The sequence below is a fragment of the Rutidosis leptorrhynchoides genome, chromosome 5, assembly GCF_046630445.1.
Source record: "Rutidosis leptorrhynchoides isolate AG116_Rl617_1_P2 chromosome 5, CSIRO_AGI_Rlap_v1, whole genome shotgun sequence".
In the NCBI taxonomy this organism is placed as follows: Eukaryota; Viridiplantae; Streptophyta; class Magnoliopsida; order Asterales; family Asteraceae; genus Rutidosis; species Rutidosis leptorrhynchoides.
In genome coordinates this window covers 123,481,183-123,500,823 of record NC_092337.1, presented here as the reverse complement: position 1 = coordinate 123,500,823, position 19,641 = coordinate 123,481,183, and the positions used below count along the sequence as shown (strand labels likewise).

The window sequence follows — 19,641 nt, the reverse complement described above, 5'->3', positions numbered from 1 at the left end:
ATTAAGTCTGGTAATCTAAGAATTAGGGAACAGACACCCTAATTGACGCGAATCCTAAAGATAGATCTATTGGGCCTAACAAACCCCATCCAAAGTACCGGATGCTTTAGTACTTCGAAATTTATATCATATCCGAAGGGTGTCCCGGAATGATGGGGATATTCTTATATATGCATCTTGTTATTGTCGGTTACCAGGTGTTCACCATATGAATGATTTTTATCTCTATGTATGGGATGTGTATTGAAATATGAAATCTTGTGGTCTATTGTTACGATTTGATATATATAGGTTAAACCTATAACTCACCAACATTTTTGTTGACGTTTAAAGCATGTTTATTCTCAGGTGAATATTAAGAGCTTCCGCTGTTGCATACTAAAATAAGGACAAGATTTGGAGTCCATGTTTGTATGATATTGTGTAAAAACTGCATTCAAGAAACTGATTTCGATGTAACATATTTGTATTGTAAACCATTATGTAATGGTCGTGTGTAAACAGGATATTTTAGATTATCATTATTTGATAATCTACGTAAAGCTTTCTAAACCTTTATTTATGAAATAAAGGTTATGGTTTGTTTTAAAAATGAATGCAGTCTTTGAAAAACGTCTCATATAGAGGTCAAAACCTCGCAACGAAATCAATTAATATGGAACGTTTTTAATCAATAAGAACGGGACATTTCAACATCCATTAGAGAACTCACCGCTACACCAAAACTCGTGAATGGTATTCATTAAATCATCTTTTATAACATTCCAAAATTTTTTGAAGAAACGCATGTTAAAGCCATCCGGCCCCGGGGCCTTTGAACTACCACACCCACTAATCGCATCCCAAACCTCATTTTCGGAAAAAATTGCTTCTAGCAAAGAGGACCTCTCTTCGGATATGGAGCTCATGTCAGGCCCAATATTGCAGTGAGCAGGCCCACTAACCTGGACGTTATTAATAGATGGGCTGGAGGCCATGGCAGGCCTGTTGGGCCGGTACTATTCTGGACCAGAGGCACGATCGAAACATGGGCTGTCAACGTGAGCTAGATCAGAAGTAAGGGGCCCAATACCCGACGGCCCACTACTGTTGAAGATGGAATCTGTCATTTTAAAACGAGGTCTACAATTTTGCTGTACACTGTTATCGAAGCTAAATCTTTTTTGGAAATGTTCACGAACGATAGATTTGATGATAATTGGATCTTCGCACCAAGACCCATTGACGTTTAGACCCCTAATATTGTTTTTATTATACTTTATTCGCATCGTCGAGTGAAAAAACTTGGAGTTCTCGTCCCCGTCTAGAGTCCAATGAACACGTGCTTTTTGTTTTAACATACCTAACTTGATTTTATCTTTGGAAATCCAATTCTTCCTCGATTCAAGCCAACATAAACGCTCACTTACTGTAAGAGTCCCTTTTTCCGCCTTCAACTCCCAACTCATGGCAATATCCTTTAGTGAATTTATTTCCGCATCAAGATTACCAAATTCTATTTTACTCCAATTCCTGAGTTCGGACTTAACGTTTTTGAGTCTATCTCGAAAGATACAATCTTTCTTATGGCCCCGGACATTCTTATTCCACCCGTCAATAATTACTTTATCTACACCTTCTTTTGTTAGCCACTCATCGAAAATCTTAAACGGTTTGGGACCAAAATCAACTACCCCGTCTCGAAGAACTAACGGACAATGATCCGATTCTCTTCTATCAGGAACAGTGATGGAAAGATCATCCCATAATTTGATGAAGTTATCCGACACTAGAAAACGATCAAACTTGCTAAATTTGGTACCATCATCACTAATACGAGTAAATTTTCTACCATTGATTGGAATCTCGATCAAATTATTCCTAATTATGAACTCATTAAACCTTCTAGCCCTAGCTTCATGAAATACGCAATTAAGCCTATCCGATTGATCCCTTACTTCATTGAAATCCCCACATAAAACCCATCCCGAATTCTACCCCATCCATAAGATTTTCAAGACCCTCCCACATCTTCTTTTTATCCGCATCACAATGGGGACCATACACGTTCACTACAATAGTATCATGACCAAATCCCACCCAATTACCCCTAATTGCTAGAAAAAAAATCACTACCTACAACACAATTAACTTTAAATCGACTATTGTCCCAAATAACTAATAATCCACCCGATTTCCCAATGGTGTGTTTTTGAGCATAACCTACATCACTATGACCCTACAATTGTTGAACCCAAAAATCGCTTAAATTCTTACATCTCGTTTCTTGAAAATCCAGTTTCTCACTAAAGAATAAACCCTTAACCCAACTAAATTTACCCGCAACCCCAAACCCACGAACATTTAAGGAAAGAATCTTCATAATTGACAAAAGACAAACGAAGGAATGGAACAACACTTACTGACGTTTAGACCAATTAAGGCCTATGTCCTCAGTAAATTCTCTAATCTCGACATCATTGATTGAACCCCCTACTGAGAATCCCATGTCATGACTCTTACCCGATCTCCTTGATTTACTTTTCTTTTGACCCGTTCTCCTACGACAATTTTTGCAATTAACACGACCATCACAATTTTTGTTACTTACACGCGCCATCTTCTTAACCTTCATTATTCGTGAGGATGTTTTCCAGTTCCCAATGGTGTCCCAATAACAATCATTACATATGGAGACTTCAGCTGTACATCTCGTCGAATGGTTTGAACAAGAGTTACACGACCTGTTGTTTCTGCCTTTTCTTGAGTTAACATCAGATGCCCTTGTTTGCCTTTTATTATTACGCCCACTTAATTTTACAGGAATATTCGGTCCACATGTTTTAACTTCAGGCCCAGTAGGTTGGTAGTTTTGGGATGAGTACATAGGTGACTTTAGTGGATCGCTATTACTATTTCTATCCCAATTCGTATCATCATTTTTTTCCATAGTTGGGCCTATATTAACATTTGGCCCATCCTCATTTATTGTTTTAGCCACATTACTAACAGAATTATTAGAAAAGTTATTAGGACCAGGTAATACGTCAATACCTCCACGCTCCTCATCATTACACTTTTTGAATCTAGGGTATACTTTTTCAAGATTTTGTGTTTCCCCAACCACCTCATCATTATCTTCAAAAAGTTTACCAACCCCAAAACAATGTGACTCTAGGTCTTCTTCCTCTAACGGTTTTTTCGCACTGTTCCCAATATCAACTTCAACCGGTTTGAATCCCGGAATTCAGACCGATTCCGGGTAATCACTGTCACCGAAATCTGTATATGAATTAAACGGATCATCGTTGTCTTCGTTATCTATAGGTCCATTAAAATCTTCATCACTAGGGAAGTCATCAGAATTAACGACATCTGTACTGCAATCATCTGACCCGGTTTCATCTGACTCAAATTCACTCAAGGATCTAGGCTTTTCCTTTTCTTCTTCTTCACATACGCTGACAAAATATGAACTTTTCTTATACTGGAGCCTAACATAATCTATAACCTTTTCAGGTTCTTGAAGTTTCACGTAAACACGACCACAATCCAGTTTTTTGGCTTTAGCTAAATCAGAGTTATCTAACTCGTAAACCACTCCCCACCACTCTTCTATGGACATAAAAGTTTTCTCACTCCAGTAATGAGGTGGAACACCCCTAATCTGAAGCCATACCATGCGCCCTTCTGGCCATAACGTAGGGTTCCACCTGCTGATCTTGTGCACCCAGTTTCTAAGAGGATGTTTAACCTGATTGATCATATCACTTGCTCCATCTTCATTAGTAAAAATCAACAAGACACTCAGACCCCCAAGACATTTAACCTGAATCTCAGTGAACCTTTCCTCCACACATATGGACTCGAGGTTTTAGAGGATCAATGTACTGGCAACTGTGACAACCCAGAATTTTCCAACCAACTTTAAACTTTATCTTTATATTATTCCGACACGATAAGCAAAGTTTGTTAAGTTAAATCTCAAGAATTTTAAATTGTGTTCATACATTCATTATAACCTCGACCAAATTCCGACGATTCACGAACCGTTATATATAAATAAATATGTATATATATATATTATAACTTGAGAATATTAATAAAGTATTAAACGTATAATACTTTACATGAACGTATTTGTTTCAATATGTTTATCAATAGAATTAGAAGATAATATCAAATGATTGATTTATCAGATACATTGTGATATGATTACAGGTCTATGTTATGAGGTCCACTGTGATTTAAGAAATCTATTCTTTTTGACAACATTCGGAAAATGGTAAAGTGATTTATAAGTAAGAACGTGGAGTGTAAATAACTTAGATGTTGGATATCGACAAGTTAAGTAACTCGACATTTTTCATTAAGATGATTTCATACGTTTATTTAACCTTTGAACTTTATCCCATGCTTCACCAACAGACTGTAATTTAAAAACTTAAAACCTATTATGAATATATATGATACTACTTTTCTAAAACGTTTTATGATATAACGATTTCCATTATTTTAACCTTTAAACAAAATGATTCTTAAATATATTTAGTTTTGAAAAACAAAATTATCATATTTATTTGATTTAGTTTCAAACGTAAAAAAACATTTTCAGTTTAAAAAGAACTTTATTATTAAAACGTATATAACGTTTATAAATATCTAGAACTACTTTTGACAACTCATTACTTAACCAGTATGATAAAGATAAAGATATTTATATTTTATTTTATTAAATATATATAACGATTTAAATTAATATTATATATATTTATACGCTTATTATACGTACATAGTTTTATACTTTTACTATACTTAAACTTTACCTTTACTTTATTTTTACCTTTACTTTAACTTTAATAATTCACTTTAATAATTCATACTTTAATAATTCACTTTAATAATTCATACTTTAATAATTCATACTTTAATAATTCACTTTAATAATTCAAAATTCTATTATAAATAGAATTCAATAGGTTTCATTATTTCATAGAAACTTGAAAATATTTTTCTCTAAACTCTCTCAATCGATTTACATATATATATTTACTCCGTATTATTTCAAGATATTATTAGTATACATAAAATATTACGACGGAGTGCTATCCGAGTGATTTCGAAATTGGTTTTCGAGTGGGATAGAGCTAAGGAAATTATGGGTTATAGATATGGAGGTTATGGGTATGGTTCGGGAGTATTGCTCGTGAGTCAAACTAGTGTTTATCATCTCCGTTGCGTCTACGTACTTTTCCTGAAATATTGAATCTCAATATTGATACGTGAGCACTCATAACTTAACTTTTATATATTATTAGTGTATCCATGACTAGTGCTCGAGTATATAGGATTATGCATGCTTATACGTTCGTTATTGTCATTAGATAGGTTATGTCAAATCTTGAATTAAATACATATGCTATTAAGATAAGGTATATGATATGCATGTCGTTGGAAAGCTAGCGAAAAATTGAGAACTTTTCATTTAGATATCGAATGGTCTCGATGAACGGTTTAGAAGTTATAGTCAATTGAATTTTTGTATTATTATTAAAAATGGTTATTATTATCGTCGTTATTATCGTCGTTATAATCTAATTATTATTATTATTATTATTATTATTATTATTATTATTATTATTATTATTATTATTATTATTATTATTATTATTATTATCATTGTCGTTATTAATAAAAGATATTATTGTTATTTTTATTATTATTACTATCGTTATTATTGTTAAGGTTATAATTAGTATTATTATTATTATTATTATTATTATTATTATTATTATTATTATTATTATTATTATTATTATTATTATTATTATTATTATCATTAAAATAGTTATTAGTATTATCATTAATATTATTATTATTAGTATTATTATAATTAAAACTAATATTAGTAACATCTAATTATTATGATTACTATTATTATTATTAACGCGATATAAAAGACGACTAAAAGCTATTAAACGAAGCGATTAGGAAATAATGAGCATGAGTATCATGATGAAATTAAGATATTGTAAGATATTGATTTAAAGGAAAAATATCGTTTTCATTATTTTACTATTATTATTATTAAAAGTATTATTAATATTAAAACTATCATTTTTACTAAAATTATTATTTTTAATAAAAATATCATTGTTAATATGAAACATCATTATTATTATCATTTTAGTACTATTGTTAATAAAAATTATCATTTTATCATTTTTAGAAAATATAATTATTGTTATTTTTATTAGTAGAATAATAATAATTATTACAAAATAATACAACTTTTACTTATTATTATTATTATCAATATTATTTTATCAAATAAGTATGTGATACAAAGATATTTTACTACGTATAATATAATTACATTAATAATCCATATTACATTATTTTTATGATATTAAATGAACTTTATAAATTTTATTACTTAAGATATATAAAAGTATATTTTTATTATATAAATTTTAATATAAAATTTTATTTATTAATAAAAGAACTATATTATTTACTTTAATAAAATCTATTAAAAATCTTTAAATAAATAAAACGACTATATTTAAACTATATAATAATCATGTATAAATTTTGGAAGACATTTTGGTCAATATGACTTTTGTTGACTTTTGCATATTTAGTCTCGAGCATTAGGATTGTGACACACTACGACTTGACCTAAATTGTTAGACAGATATTGATCAAACATATAAATATATATAATTAATATAGGTTCGTGAATCCAAGGCCAACATTGCACTTGTTCAATGACGTCATATGTATTTTTACTACAAAATACAGTATTGTGAGTTTCATTTGCTCCCTTTTTAAATGCTTTTGCAATATATATTTTTGGGACTGAGATTACATGCGCTGCTTTTATAAATGTTTTACGAAATAGACACAAGTAATCGAAACTACATTCTATGGTTGGATTATCGAATCGAATATGCCCCTTTTAGCTTGGTAGCCTAAGAATTAGGGAACAGTACCCCCAATAGACGCGAATCCTAAAGATAGATCTATGGACCTAACAAACCCCATCCGAGGTACGGATGCTTTAGTACTTCGATTTTTATACAGACGAGAGGATTCTGTTATACAGACGAGGGGATTCTGTTTTGGGGATATTCTATATGCATCTTGTTAATGTCGGTTACCAGGTGTTCACCATATGAATGATTTTACCTTAATGCAGACGAGATGATTCTGCTTGAGGATTATTTTTATGAAAAATGAAAATCTTGTGGTCTATTATATTATTGGAAATGATTTTACCTTTATGCAGACGAGAGAATTCTGCTATTGGAATTATGTTTAATAAAAATCTTGTGGTTTATTAAAATAATGGAAATGAATGATTATGATAAACTAATGAACTCACCAACCTTTTGGTTGACACTTGAAAGCATATTTATTCTCAGGTTTGAAAGAAATCTTCCGCTGTGCATTAGCTCATTTTAAGGATATTACTTGGAGTCATTCATGGCATATTTCGAAAGACGTTGCATTCGAGTCATTGCATTCATCAAGATTATTATTAAGTCAATTATAGTTGGTTGTATTATGAAATGGTATGCATGCCGTCAAATTTAGATGTGAATAAAGTTTGTCTTTTAAAAACGAATGCAATGTTTGTAAAATGTATCTAGGTCAAATACCTCGCGATGTAATCAACTATTGTGAATCGTTTATAATGTATATGAATGGGTCCTTTCAGTTGGTATCAGAGCGGTGGTCTTAGCGAACCAGGTCTGCATTAGTGTGTCTAACTGATAGTCGTTACGATGCATTAGTGAGTCTGGACTTCGACCGTGTCTGCATGTCAAAAGTTTTGCTTATCATTTTTGTCGGAAATTACCTACTTATCATTCTTAGTCTAGACACATCTTATTGCATTGATTGCTTGAATAGTGTATAGACAAAATTCATATATTAGCGTATCTGCTAAATCACATCTTAGCGTATCTGTTACTGTAAACTTTGCCTGTCATATTCCGTAAATTCCTCCGTAATCTACGAAATCTTTTACTCTATATATATAGATATTCTATGTAATTAGAATACCATCCGATAGCCAGAAATCATTTCATATCAAAAAATTCTTTATTCAATCGTACGAAATGGAACTCGCCACTAGTTCAAGTTCCTCGGATTCCGATATGGAGTTTCACTCGAGCTACGAAAGCAGTGTGACCGGAATGGATAAACCAATAAGCCATCATCTATTCTGGATGAATTGGGGATGTGTTCGTAGCCTCCTTAATCTTCGAAGACAAGAAGAAGGCGATCCTTTTCATCCACCACATTGCTCTCTTGGTGAAGAACCTGAAGCACTTACCGGCGAACCTGTCCGAAACACCATTTTCTCTCTCATTTCCAGAGTATCTCGTCACGATTATATACTATACCAAATTCTAGATCTTATTTATCCGCTCGTCCGAACCGACAATCACCCCGGTGTAATAGAAGAAGTCAACGAGCTTCGCGCTCGGGTAGTAGCTTTGGAGAATATGGTGTAAAGGTTACAAACACCAGCAGCAGCACCAGCAGCATAACCAGTACCACCATCATCAACAACAATAGTACCATCACCACCACCAACAACAACATTCGCATCCCACACCTCAACATCACAATCTGTACCTCAAGCATCAACATCATACGCACCATAGATACCAAGTAGTACCAACAACAATGACCGATGAAGTATTAATCTATAGCTTCATTGGAGAAACATTTGGTGGCGATTATGTAATCTCCAAAGTCTCAGAGATTATCTATTCTAGCCTTAACCATAAATCAGATGAGTGAACCGAAATGGTAGAAGGAAGAATAGAAACCCTAATAGGGTGGTGTGCGATTTACAAGCTAGACTTGTTTTACCAGCAGCATCAACAGTACTGTTAGCATCACCAGAACAGTCAGTGCTGTCAGTATCGTCAGAATCAGCAGCACCTATAACATCACAAGCTCCACCAGTTCAAGAATCACCATGGACATCATTATAAATCAATAACACGTAAAGTGTATCAACGAGTTATGAAGTATTAACTCATTCCCTCTGAAGAAATTATATGTATATTATATATATATAAATTTTGAGATCAAAATAAATCTTTCGTACTAAGTTATTATGTATGAATTAAATAAGGGTAGATACTACTCGATTAAATTCATATTGCTAAGATGTACATCCTTCCTTAACAACTTAACCATCGTTAACTACAATCTCTGTTTTAATTCAATAAATTTCATCTCATAATAAATCAAGTGTATTATTCAAATATATGTTTGATTTTACACTTTCATCATCGATGTACTCGAAACTTTTCAAATAACATCATTCGTACTTTGCGAAATTCACAAGAATTCCACGAACCGAGCATCATACATCAACAAATAACGAAGTATTGATTCATAATTTCAATGTCATTAAAGAAATACTCCGTAAAAGTTATGTAATTTTTTTAAAGCCTTTAGGGATTATTCAATTCTAGTTTCAACCGTAAATCAAATGAGTTTAATTTAACATTAACTCATTAAATCTATGTTACATCTGAAGAAAATATACATATATATATATATATTTTCATAAAGACTGTAATAAAATTCTTTTGTACAAAATATTAATTGTGAAATTTTTTTTAACGGGTAGGTAATACCCGAGAGATATATAAATTCACAATTAATATGTTACATTCTTCGAATCTGATTCAGCAAATCATCCATTATACTCCCTACTTTCACAACAATATACATTCTTTTATAGAAATCAAAACAACCATACTCATTCAAAATTTAATTACATATTCCGATTTTGAAATCTCAGAATTCAACTCGAGATATGACCAAAATCATCACTCTTAGATCCTTACATCTTTCACAAGCTATACTTTGACTTCAAAACTGTGTTAGGACATCATATGTGTATTAACGATTACAATATGTGTTCAAAACCCTTCGAAATTCCTGAAGACACTTCAAATAATGAACAATCGAGATGATGATCCAACCACATATTAACCACAGTCTTGCATATGAAAAGCTCTCGAAACCAGAGTCATAATTTAACACGTATCCGTGTCAGACCCTTTGGCATTTATTAGCAAAAATAACTTTGCGATTCCTTTTCAAATTAGTCAGTTTTGTCACAGCTCCAGCAAGTCAACTTTGACTTTTTAGTTGAAACAGTCTTATTATAACCTTGATATAGACGTTGCCCTTTCGTCATCGTTACTAGAGAACCATTTATGTCTCACCACATTAGCAATAAACTTACCAACAACTTCACTGATCTTTAACTTTCTGAAAAATCATTATATTTATCGAAAACCCATCATTTACTCATCCGCATCTTGTAACAAGAATTGTCATGTCATTTACTAGGAATCAGCAATCAGTATTTTGAAATCTTGCAGCATGTCTCCGCTAACGGTTATAGGTGTATATATAACGTCTATCTCCTAGACTTATATACTTCGAATGTGAAGTTCCTGAAAAACACCCTAAACTGCGAACTAGTTCTCCGAAGTTTGGAAAATGCTAATGAAGCAGCAAAAACTGTAAACGCCCTTAACAGTCAAAAGTTTGATAATAAAGAATAGTGTGTTGGAAAAGCTCAGAAAAAGAGAAGGTTTGAAACTGAAAAACGGATTAAGCAAACCATGAAGGAGGCTGTGGACAAATCACAAAGACTAAACCTGCCTTCAAAGAATCCAAATGATTCAGTGTCTGCTGAAATTATTATCAAATACCTTACTCCTGACTCTAAACCCTTGTGAATAATATTCTTCATCATCCTCTGATCTTAGATATTATAAGATATCATCATATCTTTCATTATAAATATCTTCAATGTTTCTGAAGATATCTTCATAACTGTTGTTATTCCAAATCATTTATCTCTTTGCGCTATCTGTGTTACATCATAAAAAAAACTATTTTAGTTTCTAAATTCTGAAAAATTCGAATTTAAAATATGTATACTATTGAAGTAGTGTTGGGAACTGAAGCATGAGTTAGTATAATATAATGACACTTGATCAACGTGATTATATTACAGTAAGTCATGCAGAGTTTTTAAATGGAACGTGATGATTCACAGATCATAACATCATCATGTGCCATGTTACACGACTCTTGTATTCTATTTAACCTCTACAATATTAGGAAAATATTTCTTGATGATTCGGTCTTTTCCAGGGTATTCTGGTAATTTAACAAATCAAGACCGTGCCATTACCATTTCCTTCTTAGAACATTAACAATGTTCATTCCGAAATTTATATCTGCGAATTATGGACCATTACAAGCGATGCTTAATCGCAAGAAGAAGAAACGAAAGGACAAAGCTCCAAAAAAGAAATTGGAGTATAAATCGCAGCAAATAGGAGGGAGTATTAACTGTGGATGACAATGATTATAGAAGACAGAAGCAGGGACTTTGAAGTATAAGGGAAGATATAAAACCCAACAACAACCCAGAAATTACAAACCATATATATCGATGCATATAGAAATATAAAGACACGGGAGAACTAAAAACACTATAAAACCAAGAGTATAGTAAAAGTAAATAGATTCTTCCGGCGGCAGATGAAAAAGAAGAATGACAGATATGAAAGTTAGGAGTATATCAAGAATCAGAACTGGATGGAGCATATTAGCGAATGCTATAAAGTATGAATTGAGGGAGAAAGAATAAAAGGTGTGAGTTGAGGAAATAAGGAAGCGAAGGGGGTGGATATATAGTAAAATATCCGACAGAGCAATCAAAACAGATTATCGCATTGAATCAAAGCGGATCCTAAGTTCCTTAATTACCGAAGAACCAAATCTTATTACGAACATTTTCTCTAAATTCCTTGAATTCCGAAAATGAACCGTGACTATGTCATTGGTTAAAAAGAACGTGCAATTACTCATTTCATTCTTTTGTGATAACTTCACTCGTACTCTTCACAAAAATCAACTTGCTTTATCTATATTACTTGATGATAATAAAACTCTAATTCCCAACTCGTATAAGTCATGAAAACATACTTATTGTCAGCTATGACCATCACATTCAAATTTCGGGACGAAATTTCTTTAACGGGTAGGTACTGTGACAACCCGGAATTTTTCAACCAACTTTAAACTTTATCTTTATATTATTCCGACACGATAAGCAAAGTTTGTTAAGTTAAATCTCAAGAATTTTAAATTGTGTTCATACATTCATTATAACCTCGACCAAATTCCGACGATTCACGAACCGTTATATATAAATAAATATGTATATATATGTATGTATATATGTATATATATATATATATATATATATATATATATATATATATATATATATTAACTTGAGAATATTAATAGAGTATTAAACGTATAAGACTTTACATGAACGTATTTGTTTCAATATGTTTATCGATAGAATTAGAAGATAATATCAAATGATTGATTTATCAGATACATTGTGATATGATTACGGGTCTATATTATGAGGTCCACTGTGATTTAAGAAATCTATTCTTTTTGACAACATTCAGAAAATGGTAAAGTGATTTATAAGTAAGAACGTGGAGTGTAAATAACTTAGATGTTGGATATCGACAAGTTAAGTAACTCGACATTTTTCATTAAGATGATTTCATATGTTTATTTAACCTTTGAACTTTATTCCATGCTTCACCAACAGACTGTAATTTAAAAACTTGAAACCTATTATGAATATATATGATTCTACTTTTCTAAAACGTTTTATGATATAACGATTTCCATTATTTTAACTTTTAAACAAAATGATTCTTAAATATATTTAGTTTTGGAAAACAAAATTATCATATTTATTTGATTTACTTTCAAACGTACAAAAACATTTTCAGTTTAAAAAGAACATTATTATTAAAACGTATATAACTTTTATAAATATCTAGAACCACTTTTGACAACTCATTACTTAACCAGTATGATAAAGATAACGATATTTATATTTTATTTTATTAAATATATATAACGATTTAAATTAATATTATATATATTTATATGCGTATTATACGTACATAGTTTTATACTTTTACTATACTTAAACTTTACCTTTACTTTATTTTTACTTTACTTTAACTTTAATAATTCACTTTAATAATTTATACTTTAATAATTCACTTTAATAATTCATACTTTAATAATTCATACTTTAATAATTCACTTTAATAATTCATACTTTAATAATTTACTTTAATAATTCAAAATTCTATTATAAATAGAATTCAATAGGTTTCATTATTTCATAGAAACTTGAAAATATTTTTCTCTAAACTCTCTCAATCGATTTACATATATATATTTACTCCGTATTATTTCAAGATATTATTAGTATACATAAAATATTACGACAGAGTGCTATCCGAGTGATTTTGAAATTGTTTTTCGAGTGGGATAGAGCTAAGAAAATTATGGGTTATAGCTATGGAGGTTATGGGTATGGTTCGGGAGTGTTGCTCGTGAGTCAAACTAGTGTTTATCATCTCCGTTGCGTCTACGTATTTTTCCTGCAATATTGAATCTCAATATTGATACGTGAGCACTCATAACTTAACTTTTATATATTATTAGTGTACCCCTGACTAATGCTCGAGTATATAGGATTATGCATGCTTATACGTTCGTTATTGTCGTTAGATAGGTTATGTCGAATCTTGAATTAAATACATATGCTATTAAGATAAGGTATATGATATGCATGTCGTTGGAAAGCTAGCGAAAAATTGAGAACTTTTCATTTAGATATCGAATGGTTTCGATGAACGGTTTAGAAGTTATCGTCAATTGAATTTTTATATTATTATTAAAAATGATTATTATTATCGTCGTTATAATCTAATAATTATTATTATTATTATTATTATTATTATTATTATTATTATTATTATAATTATAATTATAATTATTATTATTATTATTATTATTATTATTATTATTATTATTATTGTTATTATTATTATTATTATTATTATTATTATTATTATCATTGTCGTTATTAATAAAAGATATTATTGTTATTTTTATTATTATTACTATCGTTATTATCGTTAAGGTTATAATTAGTATTATTATTATTATTATTATTATTATTATTATTATTATTATTATTATTATTATTATTATTATTATTATTATTATCATTCAAATAGTTATTAGTATTATCATTAATATTATTATTATTAGTATTATTATAATTAAAACTAATATTAGTAACATCTAATTATTATGATTACTATTATTATTATTAACGCGATATAAATGACAATTAAAAGCTATTAAACGAAGCGATTAGGAAATAATGAGTATGAGTATCATGATGAAATTAAGATATTGTAAGATATTGATTTAAAAGAAAAATATTGTTTTCATTATTTTACTATTATTATTATTAAAAGCATTATTAATATTAAAACGATCATTTTTACTAAAATTATTATTTTTAATAAAAATATAATTGTTAATATGAAACATCATTATTATTATCATTTTAATACTATTGTTAATAAAAATTATCATTTTATCATTTTTAGAAAATATAATTATTGTTATTTTTATTAGTAGAATAATAATAATTATTACAAAATAATACAACTTTTACTTATTATTACTATTATCAATATTATTTTATCAAATAAATATGTGATACAAAGATATTTTACTACGTATAATATAATTACATTAATAATACCTATTACATTATTTTTATGATATTAAATGAACTTTATAAATTTTATTACTTAAGATATATAAAAGTATATTTTTATTATATAAATTTTAATATAAAATTTTATTTATTAATAAAAGAGCTATATTATTTACTTTAATAAAATCTATTAAAAATATTTAAATAAATAAAATGACTATATTTAAACTATATAATAATCATGTATAAATTTTGGAAGACATTTTGGTCAATATGACTTTTGTTGACTTTTGCATATTTAGTCTCGAGCATTAGGATTGTGACACACTACGACTTGACCTAAATTGTTAGACAGATATTGATCAAACATATAAATATATATAATTAATATAGGTTCGTGAATCCAAGGCCAACATTGCACTTGTTCAATGACGTCATATGTATTTTTACTACAAAATACAGTATTGTGAGTTTCATTAGCTCCCTTTTTAAATACTTTTGCAATATATATTTTTGGGAATGAGAATACATGCGCTGCTTTTATAAATGTTTTACGAAATAGACACAAGTAATCGAAACTACATTCTATGGTTGGATTATCGAATCGAATATGCCCCTTTTAGCTTGGTAGCCTAAGAATTTGGGAACATTATCCCCAATTGACGCGAATCCTAAAGATAGATCTATGGGCCTAACAAACCCCATCCGAGATACGGATGCTTTAGTACTTCGATTTTTATACAGACGAGAGGATTCTGTTATACAGACGAGAGGATTCTGTTTTGGGGATATTCTATATGCATCTTGTTAATGTCGGTTACCAGGTGTTCACCATATGAATGATTTTACCTTAATGCAGACGAGAGGATTCTGCTTGAGGATTATGTTTATGAAAAATGAAAATCTTGTGGTCTATTATATTATTGGAAATGATTTTACCTTTATGCAGACGAGAGGATTCTGCTATTGGAATTATGTTTAATAAAAATCTTGTGGTTTATTAAAATAATGGAAATGAATGATTATGATAAACTAATGAACTCACCAACCTTTTGGTTGACACTTGAAAGCATGTTTATTCTCAGGTTTGAAAGAAATCTTCCGCTGTGCATTAGCTCATTTTAAGGATATTACTTGGAGTCATTCATGGCATATTTCGAAAGATGTTGCATTCGAGTCATTGCATTCATCAAGATTATTATTAAGTCAATTATAGTTGGATGTATTATGAAATGGTATGCATGCCGTCAACTTTAGATGTGAATAAAGTTTGTCTTTTAAAAACGAATGCAATATTTGTAAAATGTATCTAGGTCAAATACCTCGTGATGTAATCAACTATTGTGAATTGTTTATAATGTATATGAACGGGTCCTTTCAGCAACGTCGCCTACTATTGCATACTTTAAAACATCGCTGTTATCATCTTCATCTTCAATGGTGATCGACCTATCATTGAGATGCTTCTCGTCACCGTATGTTGAAGTTTTGTCCCCACAGATCTTTTTGGAATTTATTTTTGACCTTAAATCCTCTTTGTGGTTATTTAGTTTGCTACGTAAATCACCTGCTTTGCCCACAATAACCTCATCAAATCTCCTATCAGCCCGGTAGCTATTGTTAAAAACCCTACCTCCAGATTTACTTGCATTCTTAGATTTGTAACCTTCAACGTCAGCTTTTGGTTTTCTGTTTGTGGCCTTAAACACCTTTACAGGTATCGAACCAAATTTGATCCCTTCAAGTCTTTGAAGCATGAAATCTGGGTCCTTTACATCCGCAAATCGAACAAAAGCATACCTTTCACCACCCTTGAGACAAGCATTCGCCACGTACACATCTCGGACAGAACCAAAAGGTTTGGATGTCTTCCAAAGATCCACGACTTGAAAATCTCTCGAAAAGTTGAAGAACATGTAGGATGTCAAATCGTTTCTGCTTGACCATTTGAATCGGTGTTGGAAGTCGTCGCCGTTGTAGCCACCATGTGCCCTAGCCGAACCCACATTCACTCTCTCTAGTTTCTCTTTCACACATCTCATACTTCCTCAACTTTTCTTTCACCTCCTCCAACTCCGTCTTCAGACCACAAATCACGCTCTCAAGAGCCTCAAACTTAGCGTCCACCTCTCGGTTACGCTTCCTAGTCTCGAACTCGATCCTATGCTTGAACCTAACGAACGTATCCATATCAGCTCTAATCTCATCCATCACCTCCGTATGCGGCAAGACACGCATACAGTCGCTAAGAGCATCAATGCGAGTCTCGTTCGTATATGCCCTAGTCATATGAGTGATGGTAGCCATGTTGTAATTAACAGGGTCTCTCAGGAGAGGCTGTCGTGCACGACGAGCAGCAGACGGGGAAACAGGAGCAGGAATGGAATTGTTGCTCGAAGCCGACATCTGTAAATAGGAAAAACCACAAACCACATACAAAATAGAAGGAACATAAGCAATAACTTATAATTATTCCTCATACGAAATGAAATGCATAATAATGCTATATCAAGAAAGGCTGGGCTGTAGACTAGACTCTAATGCACCCTAAAAACCACGGGTTGACCACATTATGACCGCCTAGTTCCCCACAACCAGAGCTCTGATACAAACTGTGATGGCCCCGTCAATACACTTAACAGCTCCGTCACTTGGTCCCACAGTTTGATCGAACTTTAAATGAATTTAATAACAACATTGCATTCTTTTATTCATAAAGTTTCCCAAAAAGGAAATTTACCCAATATATTAAATATCCAAAGTTGACATAAAACATAGTCAACCAAATACCCACAAGTTTAAATAAGAGAATGCAAATTTAATGTTTCATAAATTGTTTAACAAAATCTGCCCAAATGCATGCAGACACTTCTAACACAGCGGAAGTACCAAACAAATCAAGTACCTATGAAAACATGTGAGTAACTTTCAACAAAAATGTTGCGTGAATTATAGGTTTAAATAAATGAATAAACTTTAGACCACAAGATTTAAAATGTTAGAAAACATAAAATATTATTCCATTATCTATGAGCCACCTGGTAACCACTTAACTATTTACTTACCCTTTCCAAACACAATATATACACTGAATATGTGTATCTTCAAATAAATATGAAGTACTAATACATTCCGATTATAAATTGCTAGCGCGACTAGCTCGAAATAGGGATGTCAAGCTCGATAGATCTATCCATAGAATTCGCGTTCACCAGTAGAAACCAGTGATTACAGTTACCAGACTAGGGAATATTTTCGTTCAACTCATAATGAATAATTTACATTTAATTGCCACTTGTGTCTAAACGTAAAACAAAAATGCATGTAATCACATCCCAAAAATACTTTAAAAAGTATGAAAAACGAGACTATAACTCACCTTAAAGCAAATGAAGTAACCACATAAAAGGCGAACAGCAAACGAAGTAAAGTGATCAAGAATGATCACAACACCGAACTATAAATAAAGCAGGTCGATATAAATAACTAACTTAGGTCAAGTCTTAGTATGATAGCTATAGTACTTGTTGCAAGTAAACGTAGAACAACACTCAACATGCTTCGGTTTGATCAGAACATCGTAAGGACACGTACTTCCTATTTTTAGAAAGTTTCTATTTTTAGCAGGTTTTCATTTTTGGAAAGTTTCTATTTTAGGAAAGTTTCTATTTTTGGAAAGTTTCTATTTTTGGGAAAGTTTCTATTTTTGGGAAGTTTCTATTTTAGGAAAGTTTCCATATTTAGAAAGTTGTTATTTTTGGAAACTTAATAAGTTAGGAAAGTTTCCTTAATTAGAAAGTCAACAAAAGTCAACTGAAAGTCAAAGTCAACTGAAAGTCACAGTCAACCGAAAGTCAACTCAAAAGTCAACCTTGGTCAAACATAGTCAACATTAAATTTTAAAATATAAGTTATAATAATAATATAAGTTATAATGTTATTTAAAGTCATATATGTATAATTATGTCATAACATAAGTTTAATTAAATTAATTTGAATTAATAAAGTTAACATAAGTTTAAATGATATAATTAATATAACATGAATATTTAATTAAATAATTAGATATTAATCATAATATAAGTATTATTAATTAATAATAAATTTTAATCATATCATAAGTATTATTAATTAATAATGAATTATTAATCATATCATAAATATTTAATTATAATTATTAAATCATAAGTATTTAATAATTAAATTATAATTAAATAATAACTAAGCCTTATAATAATTAAATAATTAATTAATATTTATTATAAGTTTTATTAAAATAATCTCATAATACAAGTTTAGTACTTATCATAAGTATTTTTCATTAATAATAAAAGCATTATTAATCATATGTTTAATTAAATGTTTAATTAATCATAAGTAATTATTAAATAATATATTAAATATATATCATAAGTCTTAAATTAAAATAATTACTTTTTATATCATAAGTAATTTAGTAATAATGAAAATCATTAATTATAACATAAGTTCCATTTTATAACCATAAGTTTTAATTAAAAGTTCATCGGGTCATAACTTGAGTCCCGGGTATCGGTTTTCGACGAGTCTTATATATATCTTCGCCTAACCAAACCACCCAACACATTAGTAAACTCAAGAACACCCCAAGAACAGCCACCAAGTTGTGACCAACAGCCACCATTCAACTTGGAGCTTTAATCCGTTCAAAAACATGTTTTTTTCATACCGGGTGATCCGTGGCTCGGATTTCGATGACCTGAACATGAATGTTCATCCAATAATCAATCCTAACACACTAGTACACCCTAGAAACTCCAAAAATGGTCACAAAGTCGGACCAAACCTGAACACATTCGCTTTTAAAATTTGATTTCATGAAAACACCATTTTAATCATATCTTAAGTTCCGGGAATCGAAATAACATGAATCCGGAGTCTAAAATCAAAGTCTTGATAAGAGGAACACATCTAGACACTTTAATTTTACAAAAAAA

General features: G+C 30.5%; 1 protein-coding gene across 1 annotated transcript; it reads right to left on the bottom strand.

Annotated features, from left to right (window-relative positions):
• Positions 1–998: 998 nt before the first annotated feature.
• LOC139848991 (uncharacterized) lies at positions 999–2,362 on the bottom strand. The gene is made up of 3 exons (XM_071838670.1): positions 2,306–2,362; positions 2,132–2,218; positions 999–1,973 (listed from the first exon to the last, which is right to left on the bottom strand). The coding sequence occupies exons 1-3, from the start codon at positions 2,360–2,362 to the stop codon at positions 999–1,001; spliced, it is 1,119 nt and encodes a 372-aa protein (XP_071694771.1).
• Between the last annotated feature and the right edge of the window lie 17,279 nt (positions 2,363–19,641).